This window comes from Eschscholzia californica, unplaced genomic scaffold, assembly GCF_041429995.1.
Source record: "Eschscholzia californica isolate CP2 unplaced genomic scaffold, dmEscCali1.0.p SCAF_4, whole genome shotgun sequence".
Classification (NCBI taxonomy): domain Eukaryota; kingdom Viridiplantae; phylum Streptophyta; class Magnoliopsida; order Ranunculales; family Papaveraceae; genus Eschscholzia; species Eschscholzia californica.
Genome location: NW_028238461.1, coordinates 2,501,319 through 2,517,825, shown reverse-complemented (window position 1 = coordinate 2,517,825; position 16,507 = coordinate 2,501,319). Strand labels below are relative to the sequence as shown.

Genomic DNA, 16,507 nt, shown 5'->3' with positions numbered 1-16,507 from the left:
AAAATTGTAATAAGCAGTAATCGGTTATCATGAAGTTGCCATTTTTCTGTTGTTTGCTTCTTGCATTTGCTTTTGAAATTTCAACCTTTCACCTTTCAGGAGAGTAATCGTGAAATTAGAACTAAAATAATTATAAGCCTGATTACATAAAGCAAAGAAAGTAAGATAAGTGGCCTAAATAAAACGTAATGACTCAATCACGAGAAAGAAATAAGAAAAAACACAACCCGTGAAGCATAAAGACTAGCACTATACGAGAAAATCGAAACAAGCTAAATAAACAACCCAAAAAGAGAGAAACAAAAGAGGAGGACACATTACATCAAATCATACCTTTTCTCAATTGGGAGCCATGAAGCCACAATGAGTTTGAGGTGGCGTCACAAGTGTGCTCGCATCATCCCCTTCGACTACAATTTTTTTTAAGGCCTTTGGGACCCCTAATTATCGAAATTGACTTAGTAATATTGTAGTCTAAATTGTAACAATAAAGTGAGATGCTGGTTAGTTGATACGCATCTTGCATCACAATTATGAGGTTCTTCGTTATCAAATTTTCATTTATTTTTCCAACTCATTATTATCCCGAACTATTAATATCATCATAAAAAAATTTATCGAAATTGACTTAGTAATATTGTAGTCTAAATTGTAATAACAAAGTAAGATGCAGGTTAGTTGATACGCATCTTGCATCACAATTATGAGGTTCTTCGTTATCAAATTTTCATTTATTTTTCCAACTCATTATTATCCCGAACTATTAATATCATCATAGAAAAAAATTTGTTAATCAATTGGATTTAGTTTAGTTTGTAATAGTGATTTCAACTTCAAAGTGAGCAATTTCCTTTTCTCTTGGAAGGAATGTAATTCATTATGTACAAATTTTGATACTCGGAGCAAAGAATACACAACGAACGAAAATGATCATTAGAGCAACTCCAATGTGGGGCTCGGGCTCCCAATTTTGGGAGCCCCTGAATTTTGGGAGCCCCGGGGCTTAGAGCAACTCCAATGTTGGGCTCCCAAATCTAAATTTTGTACATGTGTGGTGTAAGTGTGTGAGGTTTGTGTTTTAATTTTCACCCATTAAATTTTGGCTCTAAAAAATGATTATGTATTTCGATTATTATGTATTTGATTTTCAATCTATGAAGTGTGTTAAGAAAAAATCAAAGAAATTCTATTTAAAAAAAATATAATAAAAAATGATTTACATTTAAAAATTACACCAAAAAAATTAAATCAGAAAAAGATTAAACAAAATAATAAAAAAAAAAAACAAAAAAAAAATTAAACATGGGGTGGGTCCCCCCACCCCAATTCAACTGTTGGGAGTCCCCAACTAGCCGTTGGGGACTCCCAACGGATAGAATATGGGGCTGGGAGCCCCCAGCCCGGGCTCCCATTTGGGAGCCTGGGAGCATGGGGCTCCCAGCCCCACCGGGAGCCCAGCCCCGGGGCTCCCGGGTTGGAAAGGAGGGGCTGGGGCTCCCAAAATTTGAATTTGGGAGCCCCAGCCCGGCAACGTTGGAGTTGCTCTTATTACACTAAAAAAGATCCTAATTTTTTTTTTCGCACCGGGTCTTATATTCTTAGCCACGGCAGTGGCACGGAGAGAGACATCCTCTTCTTGGAAGAGGCATGTTGGGGAGAGGCTTTATGGTTTTTGGGTAGTAGCCTTGCAGGTGCGTCCATAGGCGTCGTTTTTTTTTTTTACTCTTGGGCCTCTGTCTCTCTTCGCATCCCTCAGATTGGGGTAGTTCAAAGGCACTCAGCCGGCCTTCCGTCGGCTTCAGAGAGGCGCATTCAGATTTCAAAGGAGCCCTTGGGTTGTTGTGTGGTATAAGACTTATTGATAAGGGCAAATTCGTCAGAAAAATTGATTCACGGCTCAAACCACAAAGTACAAACCCTAGAGGTCTCGAAGGAAAAGCCATATCCTCTTTCATCGTTTCTCTCTCTTATCTCATCTTCCTACCCGAAGTTTGATTTTTCACAGCTTACCGCCATGGCCAAGAAGCGAAAGATCGCCGCCACATCAGCAGCTCCGCCTGCGAAAAAAGTCGAGAAAGAACCAGAGGAAGAACAAGTAGAATTCACAGAAGTAGTAGAAGAAGAAGAGGTCGCGGAAGAAATAGAAGCTGAAGAGGGAGGTGAAGGAGAAGAAGAAGAAGAGGAAGAAGAAGAAGGTGGAGAGGAAGAAGAAGAGGAAGAGGGGGCAGGTCTAGAAGAAACCCTAAAAACTGAGACAGATACATCCGCTGCAACTACATCTAACGCAAACGCTGACGAGAAGAACGAAGAAGAAGACGATGAAGAAGAACCGTTTCATAAACTTACAGAACCATTTACTAAGAGTCAACTCGCCGATCTTCTTCGTGAAGCTGCGGAAAAGCATCCTGATGTTCTTGAATCTATCCGTAAGCTAGCTGATGTAGATCCTGTTCATCGCAAGATATTCGTTCATGGTCTTGGATGGGACTCTAACGCCGAAACCCTAATTAGCGTCTTCAAAACTTACGGTGAGATCGAAGATTGTAAAGCTGTTTGCGATAAGATTTCAGGAAAATCTAAGGGTTATGGTTTCATTTTGTTCAAACATAGAAGTGGTGCTAGAAAAGCTTTGAAGGAACCACAGAAGAAGATAGGTAATAGGATGACATCTTGTCAATTAGCTTCTGCTGGTCCAGTTCCTGCTCCTCCTCCAACAGCTCCGCCTGTGTCAGAGTACACACAGAGGAAGATCTATGTAAGCAACGTTGGGGCAGACATTGATCCTCAAAAATTGCTTGGTTTCTTTGCGAAATTTGGTGAGATAGAAGAAGGTCCGTTAGGGTTAGATAAACAGACAGGAAAACCTAAAGGTTTTGCTCTTTTCGTTTACAAATCACCTGAGAGTGCGAGGAAGGCTTTGGAAGAACCACATAAGACCTTTGATGGACATGTTTTGCATTGCCAGAAAGCTGTAGATGGTCCCAAACCAACCAAGCCCTATTATCAGCCACACCAATCAAACCACCAATCTAGCGGTGGTGGTCGTGTAACACATTACCCTCGAAGTGGAAACCCTAAATATTCTGCAGGTGGTGGCCATCACCTGTCTGCTCCTGCTGGTAGTGGAGGGCATATGATGGCACAATCTGCACCCTATAACCAAGGAGCGACACAGGGTTTGAATCCAGTGATAGGCCAGGCGTTAACTGCATTACTTGCTACACAAGGTGGTGGTGGATTAGGGCTGACAAATTTACTTGGTACTCTTGGGTCAAGTGGAATGGGAGCTCCAAACCAGACTGTGCCAATGGTGAGCAATGTGATGCAGGGCGGCTATGGTGCTCAGTCAGCGAATATGATGGGCGCTTATGGAGCTCAACCTGGAATCCAGGGTGGGTATCAAAGCGCACAAATGGGGCAGCCGAATGCTGGGAGATCTCAACAAGGAAGTGGTCACATGGGTGGCGGCGCCCCTTATATGGGACACTAGGTAATGTTGAGGTATAACATAATATCTTTAATCATGGTTTCATTTTGTGGCTCTCGTCTTGATTTAGTGTTTTAGTTATTCATTATTAGGAGAGGTGCTAGCATCATCTGATTTCTGTTGCAATTTTAGTTTTAGGTTTTCTCTTATCGGTGACTAATTCTGAAACTGGTGGCATAGTATGTTAGTTAAGTTGAAATCAATATTAGTTGAAATCGCTTGTTCCAGCGCTTTTAACTTTGTAAGTATGTATCATTGAGAGTTGTACGATGATATGTCAGTCTTTCACTGCTGGGGTATATGGTTGCATTTTGGGGAAATCTCCCGCGGAATAGTTAATTGTTAGAAATGTGACCTTTGGAGTTACCTTCAGTTCAACATTCCATGTAATTTTGTGGGAACCATGTGCCCTTTCTAAAGTCCATCAGGCGTTTACTACTCAATGATGCTAGTTATCTCTTGCTATTACTACTACGACACTTTTTATGCAGATGATAGAGTCCAACTTCCTTAGGGTAAGAATATTATATGTGGTAGCTGCAGGCCTGCAGTCTATGTATGAAATCTGTTCCCTTTTCTATTATTCTCTTTAAAATCTATTCTTCGTTATTTTAATTTTTTGATTGTTACTGTAGGTAATGTTTTAGTTTGTTGGATGTAATATGTTGCTATTTTGTAAATGTTATTTGTGGCTTCTGCTGCTGTTTTCTTTGAGTGAAATGTACAAAAAGATTTCCGTAGAACATTAGAAAAAGTCATTAGGTGTGTAAATAGGAAGGTGGCCTGGTTTTTTCGAACATTATCATCACCAATTCCAAAAAGCACCGCCGATTCCAAAAATTTATTATCATTTCTCCTTTTACGAAATTGGGGTTGTCTTATACTAGTTGCGGTTCAACTAAATCAAATGAATTTTGTACAAGTAATGTCTCTTGTTGCCTGAGTACTAATGATTTTTATGTTACGTGCTGCTGGTTTTCTGGTAAGATGATCTTCATTTGTTACAAACTTGGATTTCTTTGTGTTCCAGCTTATTGAACTGTTCAAACTTCTTATCTACTTGTTCCTATAGTGAATATGATTTTAATTTGGAAACCTCTTTTTTTTTCTTCCCTTTCGACATTTGATTTTTATGTCTTACTTATTTAACTGTGCAGATTCTTCTTAGGTGCGTCAAAATATTTAGTTCTGGACTGGTGATTCTTCTGAGGAGCACATGTCAAAGCAAATCTTGTTTTTTTTCAAGTGTTACTATTTTATTGCTAAAAAAACCAGAATCTAGGCAACTACAGTGGAGATCAGTTCTCTCTTTTTTTCCCAACTTTGTTTTTATTAAGACATTTTCTCCAAAACTATGTAGTATTAATGAGTTTGATATTTCTAAAGCTTCTTGAATGGGTTGGAACCATTGGGTATGAAACTTCTTGAACTTATGGAGTCTTAAAAAGATAGTATGAAAATTGCTTTCCCAGTTTATGTTTTGTTCGGTTATGCAATACTTTCTTCAATTATTACGAGCTTCAAATATTACTTTTCTTTGTTTGCTAAATCTTTCTTGCCTTACTCAAAGCTTCATTTGTTCGTATACCTAAACCAATTCAAATTATAAAGTAACTTGAAATCTAGAAGTTCGGGAGATTTTATCACTAGAAAATCGTATTGAAATCATTTTGGTTGATTTGAAATTTCCTAAAGTGCAGGTTATATATGTAGGCTGACCGGCATGATCTCAGAGTTGTGCTATATCTCACATATTGTAAATGACAGGTGTTTTTGACATTGCAAGGAGCTTTTTGTTGCTCTTTTATAAGTCTTCCAACATTCATCATAACTGCATCTACATAGTCATAGTATTCCTTAGTTTTATTAGAATCATGCTGAATCTTTGTAGAAACAAACTGTTCCTTTTTTGCCGCGCTATGAACTTGTTGCAAGGAATATCAGCTAGAGAGCGGAGTTCGATTTTTGAAGCAACAATCTTATATATATATATATATATATATATATATATATATATATATCGAGTCTTTGTCTGAAATTTAAGAATTCCAAAGTCGGTCATCGGCAAAAGCTTTTGGGAACAAAATAGTGATTTTATTGACTACAAAGAAGTGGTGTGCCCTTTTCAGTTTGGTTGTGGGGTACATCGCTCGTGATTTTGTTTTGTTCCTCCATTAAGCAACCTTTTTCTCAAGTTATTTTGTTCCACGGGAATTATCACATAACCCAGAGTCCCACTCGGTCATTTTGCTGTTAGAGATCCGAAGTTTTTTCTCTTATTTTTCTTATGTTTGTATTGAATGGTTTGTTTCTTATGCTTATAACTTGTCAAATCTACTTTACATATGTGGGTTAGCATCAGAAGGCAAAGGATGTCGGCTCATGCTAAGATGCATGTACACTCATTGACATGTGATCTCATTCCTTAAGGTGGCTGGTCGGATTCTAATCTGGCGGAAGGAGGTATGTGTCCCACAATTTGGCTAATATAATCAGGTTTAGTAGTTGTGAATCCTTTGTGAATCTTCTACCTTAGGAAAAAACTTGGAAACTAGAACTAGGAAGAAACCTTCAAGATCAAATTACCAAATACTCCCACACCCCTTGCGTTCCGCGTAACGGATTTACCATATATCCTTTCTGGTAAGATCAAATTACCAAATACTCCCACACCCCTTGCGTTCAGCGTAGCGGATCCACCAAATCCCCTTTGCGAATCTTCTAGTACCCAAATTTCGTCATGTAATCTTCACTCTTAATGAAACCAATTTTTTGTAAAAAATTTAAGCTTGACTAGTCGTGTAGTCAACGATAAGATATTTTTATTTAACTATTTTAGATTTTAAGTTTTTTGAGGTAGGATGGAGTAGGGGAATCTTTTACATCTGCATCATAGAGAAGCATATTAGGAAAACGATTCAAAACGTGCCTCGACGCAAAATAGCATTCCGTAATATTGTTCTAGATATCTTCATTATCTTCAATCGTGTGAATATTTACCAAGAGATCTTTTCTAGTTGCTTCCCTGTGCTGAATTACTGCATTAGCTTCCGTAGATTTACCTGATTTACATGTGATGATATTCTGTATCGTTTGCATTTATGGTATTTGATTTGGGTAGCCACTACAAAGATTTGCATTTGAAAGTTCTGCTTATTGGTTGCTCTATTTGTTATATCAATGACGTCTTTCGCCTTCTGCCCCTTTTATCTAAAATGGTTAAATGGGGAAGTACTGATTTTAGTGATGATTCCGCTGTATCTAAGATGATATAGGTTTTTAGGTTATCAATCTTCTAACTCGTGGGATTCTAGTTGATTTGATTATAAAATCGTGATTTTCAAGAGAGGTTTTCCTGACAGTTTTAAGTGAATGAGATATCACTGAAGTTTTGAACTTAAAAGTGTGAATTCTGAATATATTTATATATAAGGGGAGCTTTCTTCATTTGTAGTTTATATAAGTATTCTGTGTTTGAGATACAGCTAGGGTTCATGATAGGAGTTGAAGATCATTTGCAGGTTTGAAGAAAGAAAAGCAGATCCATAGAGGAATCAGAATGTAGTACTTGGAAGAGAAGTGTATACAGTAAAAGAAACTAACAGCAGTTAGATTCTTGCCAAGTGAAAAAGAAATGAAAGCATTCCTCCTAAAAAGAATGCAGGAATATGTTTGGCAGTCTGGGCCTTGCAAGCGATTGTGTGCTTTCGCGACGAACCTTGGGGATTCTCTAGCTGTTTATTGCAGTTTCGGAAAAACATGTCTGTAACGTGTTGCCAGGGTTGATCTATACGAAGGAGGTATAACATTGAAGTATGTGGTAACCTGTCCAGGGAGACACATGAAAAACCACCTTTTTTGTACTTAACCCCCTTAAAAAGTAGTTCAGGGAGGTGGTTTATTGAGGGATTAGAGGTTAAAGAACCCCATAATCCTCCTCTTGAAGCCAAGTGAGGAAATCTTTTTCTCTCTTCATCCTGAATCAAAAGATTTTTTTTTTAATGATTTTCATCTCTCTTTCAGCCATGGCGTCCTTCACTTTTGGACTCGCCTTCAATCTCTTTCGTGTGGGTACAATTCTTTATTGATTATCCAATCACTTTCCTTGGTCCACAGGGAGGGAGTTCGAGAGATCCCATAGCATCAAGGTTAACGTATCCAAATATGTGTATGAAGTCGAAGAGCGATGAGTGTTGGATCCGTAACTTGGTAACTTTGCAAGCAAATCTGTAGTTACACTAGCAAGAGGTAGTGGGAAGTAGGTTTCTCTATGGTAGCCCAACCAACACCTGATCTTTACTGAGCCTTTTTTCGCCTCATTCTGAGAAATCAAATAGTAGATGTGGCGTAATTGTAATAGCCGTATATATATGGCGTGATGTACACGAATGGCGGTAGAGTTGAGATGATGAAGTTGGTTAGTTATGCTACCAGTGCGGAACTTTTGATACCAATTGGAGTAGTTCTCTCTCTTTCTCACACACTCCCATAATCCTAATTTGAATTCTTCTCTAATTTCTTCAAATAAAAGTTGTGGATTGATTTTCAAGTGACTTTTTTGTCTTCAATTGATTCAATCATCAACTAAAAACCTTCTACTCTGGAAACATAGAATGTATCATTGTCTTCTAAAGATTATTTACACGATTCCATCAAAGATGTGTAAAGTTGATAGAGAGAAACACTATAAGAATGATAGAACTTTGAAACAATCTTCCAGCAAAAAAAAAAAAAACTCAAATACAAGCATACTACTGGTTATTAATTGGAATCCGGTCCAATGAAATGTAGCAGGCTTCTTTTAATCCGCATTTCCTCGTTCTGCTTGTCTTTTTTAAATCACCCTTCCGTCTTGTATTGAAAAAAAATAAAAATAAATCATTAAGGAAGAACTATCATATTTCAACAAAAAAAAAAGAAATATCATTGATTTAACGAAAGTCTAAGAATTTGATTATTCCATTCAAGCTAATTAATATGAGAATCTAGAGAGAGAGACCCCTTATCCGTCGAACATAACACTACAACTAATTAAACGTCATAAACTAATGACATAAAGCATCTCAAATGGGACATTGAAACTTTAAATCTTACCGTGCAATTTAGGATTTTAAAGATTTCGTTAAACACTTTTTCAATGAGGCACTCTATTTTGACAGTCCATGACGACGTGGAATAATTTAATATAGAGACTCTTAAGGGAGATAATCCAAAATTAGAGCGTTTCCTTGAGACTCGTAAAGGTCACTCTAAAATTTTAACTGGTTGAAAACATTGTCTTTTATTTTCCTATTGAATTCAAGAGTGACACACATGTGTAGTTTTTGTAATGGACTTACATGAGTGTTAAGTAGATGTATCTTAGAAATCTTAATCGAAGACAAAAAGAAATTTAGTATTTTTGACAACTAATCTAACTATTACGAGTCTGCGCCAAAACCAAAAACAATTACAAATTCAACACCACCCCAAATCATTTGTAAACGGCACCCGCTCGGCAAATTTCCATGGACGGACCAAATTGCCCCTCTTACTCGTGCAAATAAACGAAAAAAATACAATTCAACGCATTACATGGGTTTGATAATTTTGACTCCTTTGATTACAAGAATGATTTACTAAAGTAAATAACAACATGAAATTTACAAAAGTAAAGACAACATGAAGGAAAAGGAATACAAGATTGCAAAAATAAAAATAAAAAGATCTAAAAGTGACAAATTAAAGATCCTAAAGATCACGAAGGAGACTCTAAAGACCGTGAACTTATTATACTTAACGAAGAAGATTGAACCAAGTAGACGCATGACGGTTGCATCAAGAACATCACTCGACTATGGATCCATTATCTTTAAGCTGAGATGAACCCTTTGAGTGTTATAGAGATTGATGATGACTAAACTAGTCGGGGTAAGTGATGAAGGCCGACAAAATCACGCCGGTCACACCACAACCGTCTCACTCACACTCCTTACTGAAAATTTCCTATCTATAGTCAGCCACATAGAGGATTGATTTCTCTTGTCAAGAAGAAAGAGATGATCGATCAACGTCGAAGAAACAGTTATCGATACCACCATCTTCGTCCCTGTCTCTCTATTCTACTCCAACATTATGATATTAAATCTAAAAGATAATATACAAACAAAGAGGAAATTCTGACGTTGGGGTCCCTCCAACGCCCGAAAAACTTGAAGATCACTACTCGTGCTGCATTTAAGTGCGAACCGAATCCAACAACAAAACCGGTAATACGTGATTGGGTTGGGTTAAATTGTAGAACCGATTATAACTGAATGGGGTCAATGTCAAAGCTTCCTTATGAATTCCGCCCTAGTCCCCACCATCTTCATAAAAAAATTCCAAACCTGTTTTAATCACTTTCTTCTTTTTGTTTCCATTCATTTCCCAATTTCTATTCCTACTCCCTTGTCATTATTACCCTCTTGATTTTCATTCAACCCCCTTCCCCCAAAAAAACTAGATTTTGTAACAAATTTTTCTTTTTTGCTCAAACCTTATCTAGGGTTTGTTAATTTATTTCATGGACTTCTTCAATTTGATTCTGTTTATCTTTTTGAAGTTTTGAGCTATTGAAGGAATTTAGATTCTGGGTTTTCTTTTTCTTACCTGATTTTAGCATAGAATGGCGGTTTCAGCATTCAAATCCACCTCCAGAAGAGGTACTATAGGAACTAGTTTAAATGCAACTTCTTCTTCTTCTTCTTCAAGAGATAGAAATTCAGAGGATTTGAATAAGAAAGTAACCCATAGAAGATCTAGAAGTGTTAGTGCTTTACCTAGAACTTCTTCATCAAGTAGTATAGTTGATTTTTTGAATAAAAGGGATAACCCTTTGTTTTGTAGTACTAGTTCATCACCTCCAGATGATGGGGAACCTAAAATCTTAAGTAATGTATCCAAATTTGGTCAAAAGGTATCAAAATTAGATGAATCACCTAAAAGGGTAGAGGGAAATTTGGAGAACAGAAGGGGTCGTTCGGTTTTGAGAAATTCTGATAATGGGAATAGGTTTGGGGGTGCTTCAAAGGGAATGGGTCGAAGTTCTTCGACAGTCAGCACGGGACAAAGAAGACGATCTCTTTCTAGAGGACGGAACGAGATCTCTGAGGTTTGTCATTCTTATTTGCATGAAATTGTCAATCTCATTCGATTCATCTTTTTATCTTGATAGTAGTATATGTTTTGGTTTCTTTGCTGTCTGATATTCTGTGTTGTTCAAATTGGTGATTTAAACATTGTGGCACTAATGGCAATTGTAGTAATTCGAATTCTGATCAGCGGCATTTGAATTGGAGTTCATTAGAATGACATTGATAACAAATTTAGTCTATCTTCAAGTTTGAGAAATAGAAAACATTAGTTTGTGATTTGATGATTGAAGATCTTAGACTCAATTTTAGTTCTGAATGCAAGGCATAGTTCTATCTTTATCTTCATAGTTCATGTTATGTACGACTAAACAAATTTGGATTTGAAACCCCAATTTACAGAAGACGGCTAGTAATGGAAGACCAAGTAAAACTGCAACTGAAGGAGAAAATAGAACTAAAAATCTGCGGACATGGTCTAGCCAGCACCCACATTCGGAGTCTTACGATGTTTTTTCTGTAAGTCTTATTTGACTTGTGAACCCTTTTGCTTCTAACTAGAATCTACTACGAAAAGTAGCCGCTAACATACTACTTGATTTATATTTGTGTGCTTTAGTCATGTAGTCGAGCTATAGATTGGGAAGATTCGATTTCTACTAGTTCATTTTCTGAAGCTGAAGAGAGAACAATTAAGGCTGTTTCGGAACAGATGAAGGTATCTTAATAAAAGGATCTGAATTTAACAACAGTGCATGTACGGTTGAGTAGTGAGAATGTATAAGAAAGAAGTAATCGGTTCGTATCCTGATATAATCGATTTGCTTTGTGATGAAATTGTCAGTCATGTGATGGTGATCATCCAGCACAAGATGCTGTAGCTGGTGGCATATATGAAACTGTTCGTTCGGAAGTAAGGCGTGCTATTTCTGAGATCCAAAATGACCTCGAGAATGTAAATTTGTTCTTGAACCTTTGCTTTTATTTCTCTATTATATGCATTATAAAGTTTTTGTTTTCTTCTTTTTCGTTTTCTTATTTATTGGTCCTTACTTTGTTCTTTTCATTAATCATTGAAGGTCATCCAAAGGAAAAGCCCTTCTATAATTTCCATGAACAATCTTGTTGATATCCCACCTGATTTGGTAAACCCAGATGCAATTGAGTTAGTATCAGAGATCAGAAGGGAATATGCCACAAAGCTCCAGGAGGTTCGTATTAGCTGGCTGAACCAGTTATTAAATTATACATCTACTTCTTAGTGGCTTATAGGAATTATTCTCCAATAATATAAAAGTTTCGAATTGGTTTAACTACTTCAACTAGAACTTTTTCTTGGTGACTCTGGTCTTAACCAAATAAGAATTTATATCAAAATTTCGGATTTTCCACAAGATAATTCTTGAACTTTTTCTTAGTGGACGTGGTACAGTGGTAGCGGGTTTTGGGTGGTATTCTGAGAATTTCTGCGTATATTTATGACAGAAACTTGTCTTTATAGAGTTTATTTCATAACTACTGAATAAACAATTTTACAGTTAGTCTAATGAATTTGGAGAAAAAGAAGTGTGAATATTTGTATATTTAAACATGGTTGCAAATAATTTTGTGAACTAACTACATATTGGTCTGTACAATTGTGGCAACAATACAACACCAATGTAAGCATAACTTGAACGTGAATGTTAGTAAAAACTTAAAATTCACATTGTACGAAGTAGAATCATACTTTTATTGTATTATTTTCTTGCTACCTACTACTTGCTTCCCTTGAAATTTTACGGATTTGCTTCGCGGCCATGAGAGAACTAAGGTAGAATCTGTGGAACCATGGAGTAGCTGTTTCATGGATACCATTTTCCAGAGCTGATTTCCCTATTGCTCGAAAATGAAACTATATGACATTTCTATTATCACCTTATTCAGATATGACATGGACCTAGAAACAGTATTTTTATGGTCCTAATTCGATATTATATCCAAGATATACATACAAAAGCTCAAGTCCACTCATTGCACTGCCCCCCGAGATATAACCAGAGAGTATCAATTAACAACAAAGTAGTTAGTATTAGTACTCGATATGGCAAAAAACTGGACAAAAGTTTTTCATGTCATAATGATTAAATGCATACATGTTTTATTGCACTACTAGATTAGGTGGGTGTCTCATTGCTATTTCACTTAACAAGGAACTTCTAATAATGTAAAAATGTTTCACGAACCATAGTCGCAGGAGCGAGCAAGAAAACTCAGGGAAGATCTGGCTGTCGAGGAGCAACGTGGACAAGAACTTGGTAAAATTTTGGAAGAGATACTTCCAGAACCGAAGACTGTACAAAGTCAAAAATCTCGACCAAGGAGAAAAGTATAGCTTTACATCTTTCCCTATTTAAATTAGTTCAGATCTCTGTGCCAGTATATAGATTATAGCATATTTCAGTCCATTAGAACATGCTCACTTCTACCCCGGAAGTCACGAAGTATATTAAAAAATAGATTGATCTTATCATTTTTAAGTCTCTCCAAGAATGGTATACAGTTTCATGGTAGCTAGTTTAACTCTGAAAAATATTCCAGTTCGTCCACATGCTTCATATTGTGATTTTGGGTTCTAGTAATTTGCTGATGTGACTAGCTTAGGGAACATATATCTTATTCAGCTTCATCTGGTTTTACTGAACTGACTTGTACCCTGTTTTCGAAAAATTATGTGAATCCATGAAAGCAGAATAGCGTAGAAAGATGGAAGATGTCGAAGCGTCTTGCTGACGAAGCCATGAATTATTTCGATGAATGTGTATCAATTTCGACATTTGATAGTTCAGATTTCTCATCGCCAGAAGATCAACCAGTAACCAGTTTACGGGAAGCTTCTGCAGAAATTAGTGATGGTAAATGTTTGCCCTCTGCTACTTCAAGTACCTCAGCCAACTACTTTGCCAATGGACATATCTGCCATAATAAGGTCCATTTCACAAACACATTCTTTCTTTCTTTGTTAGCCACTCTATTTTTTTTTTTCCGAAGCCTTTTGTCTCACAACTGTCACTAGAGCAACATGAACTTGTGTGAAAAAAGGGTAAATATACATATGTAAATCACTCTAAATTTCGAATAGAGCGGAAACTTCAATAATACTTGAATTTGGCTGAACATGTGTCTGTGCAACCAGAAACATAAAGAGAGAGGTGAGAAATTCACTTTTACACTATAAACTGTCTACCACCCCATCCGACAACCAATGTAGGATAACTTCAATAATCTTTTGTTTTACACGTCGAGACCTAGATTAGAAGACAATCTTTCCGTTCTAGAATATGACCTGTTATTCTGATACTATCTTTTGGGTGATCTTGGGCCTCTATCACCTCTAAGTTAGCTCAAGAGTAAGGCATTTCTTCCTGACACGTATAAATTACAGATTGAGGACCACTTCCTCCCATAACCGATGTTGGATCACTCCAAAAATCTTTCACTTCCACATCTCGACCTGGAAGACAATCTTCCCCGTCCACAATCTGATTCAGGGCTTCGGTACTATTTGTTGGGTGGTCTTGGGCCTCTTCACCCTAAAAGGTAGCTCAAGAGTGAGGCGTTCCATCACACTTATAAATTGACAACCACCCCTCCAAAACCAATGTGGGATAACTCCAACAAGAATATGTGTCTATTTGTAGATCATAACACCAACAAAATCGAACAAAAGCGAAAAAGAGAGGTTTAAGTCATTTAAATGATTTCTAAGCTACTTGTGCGGATTATACTTGCAGGAATCAGATGATCAGGTACAAAGTGTTCTTGTCAGCCAAGCTACAGATTCTATAGCAAATAGCAGTACCAAGGTAGAGCCTGTTAAAGATGAGAACAAAATAGTTGATACATTATCAACCCGGAATCTCCAATTCTCATTTGCTCGTGAACCGACACCACCCGATAGCGTTCATGATAACATACTGACATACATTAAGAAGTTCGAGAAAGAAATCAAGAAAGACAGTATGAAGAGCGAAGTTGTAAGAACGAGCAACTACGATGAAGATGATTATGAGTTGCAAGTTCTTGATGAAAAAATGTTGTTTGATAAGGTGAACTTTAGTACTAGAATAGGATCTGGAGGTTTGCTTCTCTGTAATTCTGGAATCATATTCTGATACTACAAAAGTTTTGATTTTTGTTATAAATATTTCTAAGTTATGAAGAAGAAACTTCTACTAATATGATTTTGTTCTTGTGTTTGTAAATTTGTGAAACCCTAAATTCTTTAGTTACAGCTCTAATCCAAACAAATTGAGTATTTGATGTTCCTCATTAACACGGAATACTAGTTAAAAAGTCAAATATCTTCGGCAACACACTACTAGTTCAAGTTATAAGAAAAATAGGGTAATACAAATTACCCCGTTCGCAAATATTTCGTAATTTTAGTCATAATTCCGTCTCACTGAATTTGGACCGACCTCTGTTTACGATAAAGAAAATAAAAAACAACAAGAAATTCTTCTTCTTCTTTGTTAAAGTTGGTAGCCTAATTTCAATAATATAATTATAACGACATACAAAACAAAATTAGTTGGAAAAAAAATCTAACTACCATCCTTAGAACCACACACATCTTAGGTATAAACATTTCTAATTGTTGACTTGACCTATAATTTGGCTACTTACAAGGAGCCAACTGGTTCCAAATTATGTGGAAACCAAAACTTAAACGGTACAAATTTCATTTATTTACCCTTCCACAAAACCAAACTTTCTCATAATATCTTATCAAAAAAAAAAAGTGTTAAAAGACCCCAAGACTATGTTTTGGATGTCTCCAAACCGTAGCCTACCTTTCAACATGAAATAAATGGGTCGGACGGACTAAGGTTTGAAGTGCTACTCGAAATCGACCCCGACCCCGACCCCGACCCCGACCCCTTGATATTTGCCCGACATAGCCCTATTAGTAATGTCTTCCATTTGTCTGACATTAACTGTGTACATTTTTCTTTTCTTTTAAAATAATATTTATGTACATTGTTTGTATGTTTGTGTGTTAGTGTATATGCATTTATGCATGACAGGAAAGAGAGAAGAGGATGGCAAAAAGGAGGGATGTTGAGAGAGAGAGAGAGTGGAGGAGGATAAATGAGGAGAGAGAGGAAGAGAAGAAATAATGGTGGTGGTGGTGGACGGAAGAGATGAGAAAAATATTCGAAAAAAAAAATTGAACATTGCTGGCAAATCCTCATACCAGTTTACTGGCGACCCTTGCCGGCATGGAGAAGAAATGGTTAATCAAACAAAACAAGTCAACTGAAGTTGACCAATTCCTGAAAAAATATTTGACCAAAAAAGTTTTCTTATTTTCCTAAATCGCTGACCTATATATAATATATATATATATATATATATATTGGCGGCCGAGTTGGCCTATGGCAAAACATTGTTAAAAGAAACCTAGTTTAATTTCGATTTCGATGAGAATTTTGGTAGGCGTGGTGATAGATATATTTCGGTCACTTTGACCAAAATATTTCAAAATTTTATTTCTTGGTGAAAACTCGATACCTGAGAAATCCGAAAGGTTCGACGAACTTGGACAGATTTTGGACAGTGTGATTTTTAAAGCAGGAAATAACCCCCTGATTTAGCCTGAGAGCCCGGATGGACATGTCGTTTCAAAACCCGACTGATCCGACCCTATGAAAGATATAAGCCCGAGTGTCCCAACCCAGCCGATTCCCACCCCTAGATCATAGTGCCAAGACAACTTGTGAACAAGTGAGGCCCATGAACCACATCCACAAAAGTTTTTTTTTTTTCTGAAAACAACCCTTATTTCAATTGTAACGGGCTGTTTTAACATTGCATTAAATTCTCAACTCTAAATTTACAAAACAGAAAACACAAAATTACTGAC

The 16,507-nt window shown here is 36.8% G+C and overlaps 2 protein-coding genes and 1 long non-coding RNA gene across 11 annotated transcripts; 2 read left to right on the top strand and 1 right to left on the bottom strand.

Annotated features, from left to right (window-relative positions):
- Positions 1–1,617: 1,617 nt before the first annotated feature.
- On the top strand, positions 1,618–8,036 carry UBA2A (UBP1-associated protein 2A). 6 transcript variants are annotated; one of them, XR_015223213.1, is made up of 4 exons: positions 1,696–3,501; positions 5,844–5,950; positions 7,009–7,287; positions 7,608–8,036. XR_015223213.1 is itself a non-coding variant. In XM_086633276.1 (2 exons), exon 1 carries the CDS (start codon positions 2,015–2,017, stop codon positions 3,488–3,490), a length of 1,476 nt encoding a protein of 491 aa, XP_086489402.1. In that variant the 5' UTR covers positions 1,618–2,014; the 3' UTR covers positions 3,491–3,501; positions 4,645–4,961. The 6 variants fall into 6 exon arrangements, 2 of the variants coding, with proteins under 2 accessions (XP_086489402.1, XP_086489403.1); XR_015223212.1 differs by having other exon boundaries at positions 1,898–3,501; positions 6,973–7,287; XR_015223210.1 differs by having other exon boundaries at positions 1,898–3,501; positions 6,973–8,036.
- Positions 8,037–9,270: 1,234 nt separating this feature from the next.
- On the top strand, positions 9,271–14,817 carry LOC147541500 (uncharacterized). Of its 4 annotated transcripts, none has more exons than XM_086636280.1 (8): positions 9,271–10,619; positions 11,002–11,118; positions 11,219–11,317; positions 11,444–11,554; positions 11,679–11,810; positions 12,830–12,967; positions 13,331–13,567; positions 14,373–14,817. In XM_086636280.1, the coding sequence occupies exons 1-8, from the start codon at positions 10,134–10,136 to the stop codon at positions 14,751–14,753; spliced, it is 1,701 nt and encodes a 566-aa protein (XP_086492406.1). In that variant the 5' UTR covers positions 9,271–10,133; the 3' UTR covers positions 14,754–14,817. The 4 variants fall into 4 exon arrangements, with proteins under 4 accessions (XP_086492406.1, XP_086492408.1, XP_086492407.1 ...); XM_086636282.1 differs by having other exon boundaries at positions 9,765–10,619; positions 12,836–12,967; XM_086636281.1 differs by having other exon boundaries at positions 9,785–10,619; positions 12,836–12,967; positions 13,328–13,567.
- On the bottom strand, positions 9,786–14,836 carry LOC147541499 (uncharacterized). Its single transcript, XR_015223670.1, has 3 exons — positions 13,294–14,836; positions 12,796–13,224; positions 9,786–12,368 (listed from the first exon to the last, which is right to left on the bottom strand). It is a non-coding gene; the product is annotated as an uncharacterized LOC147541499 (long non-coding RNA).
- Positions 14,837–16,507: the final 1,671 nt, after the last annotated feature.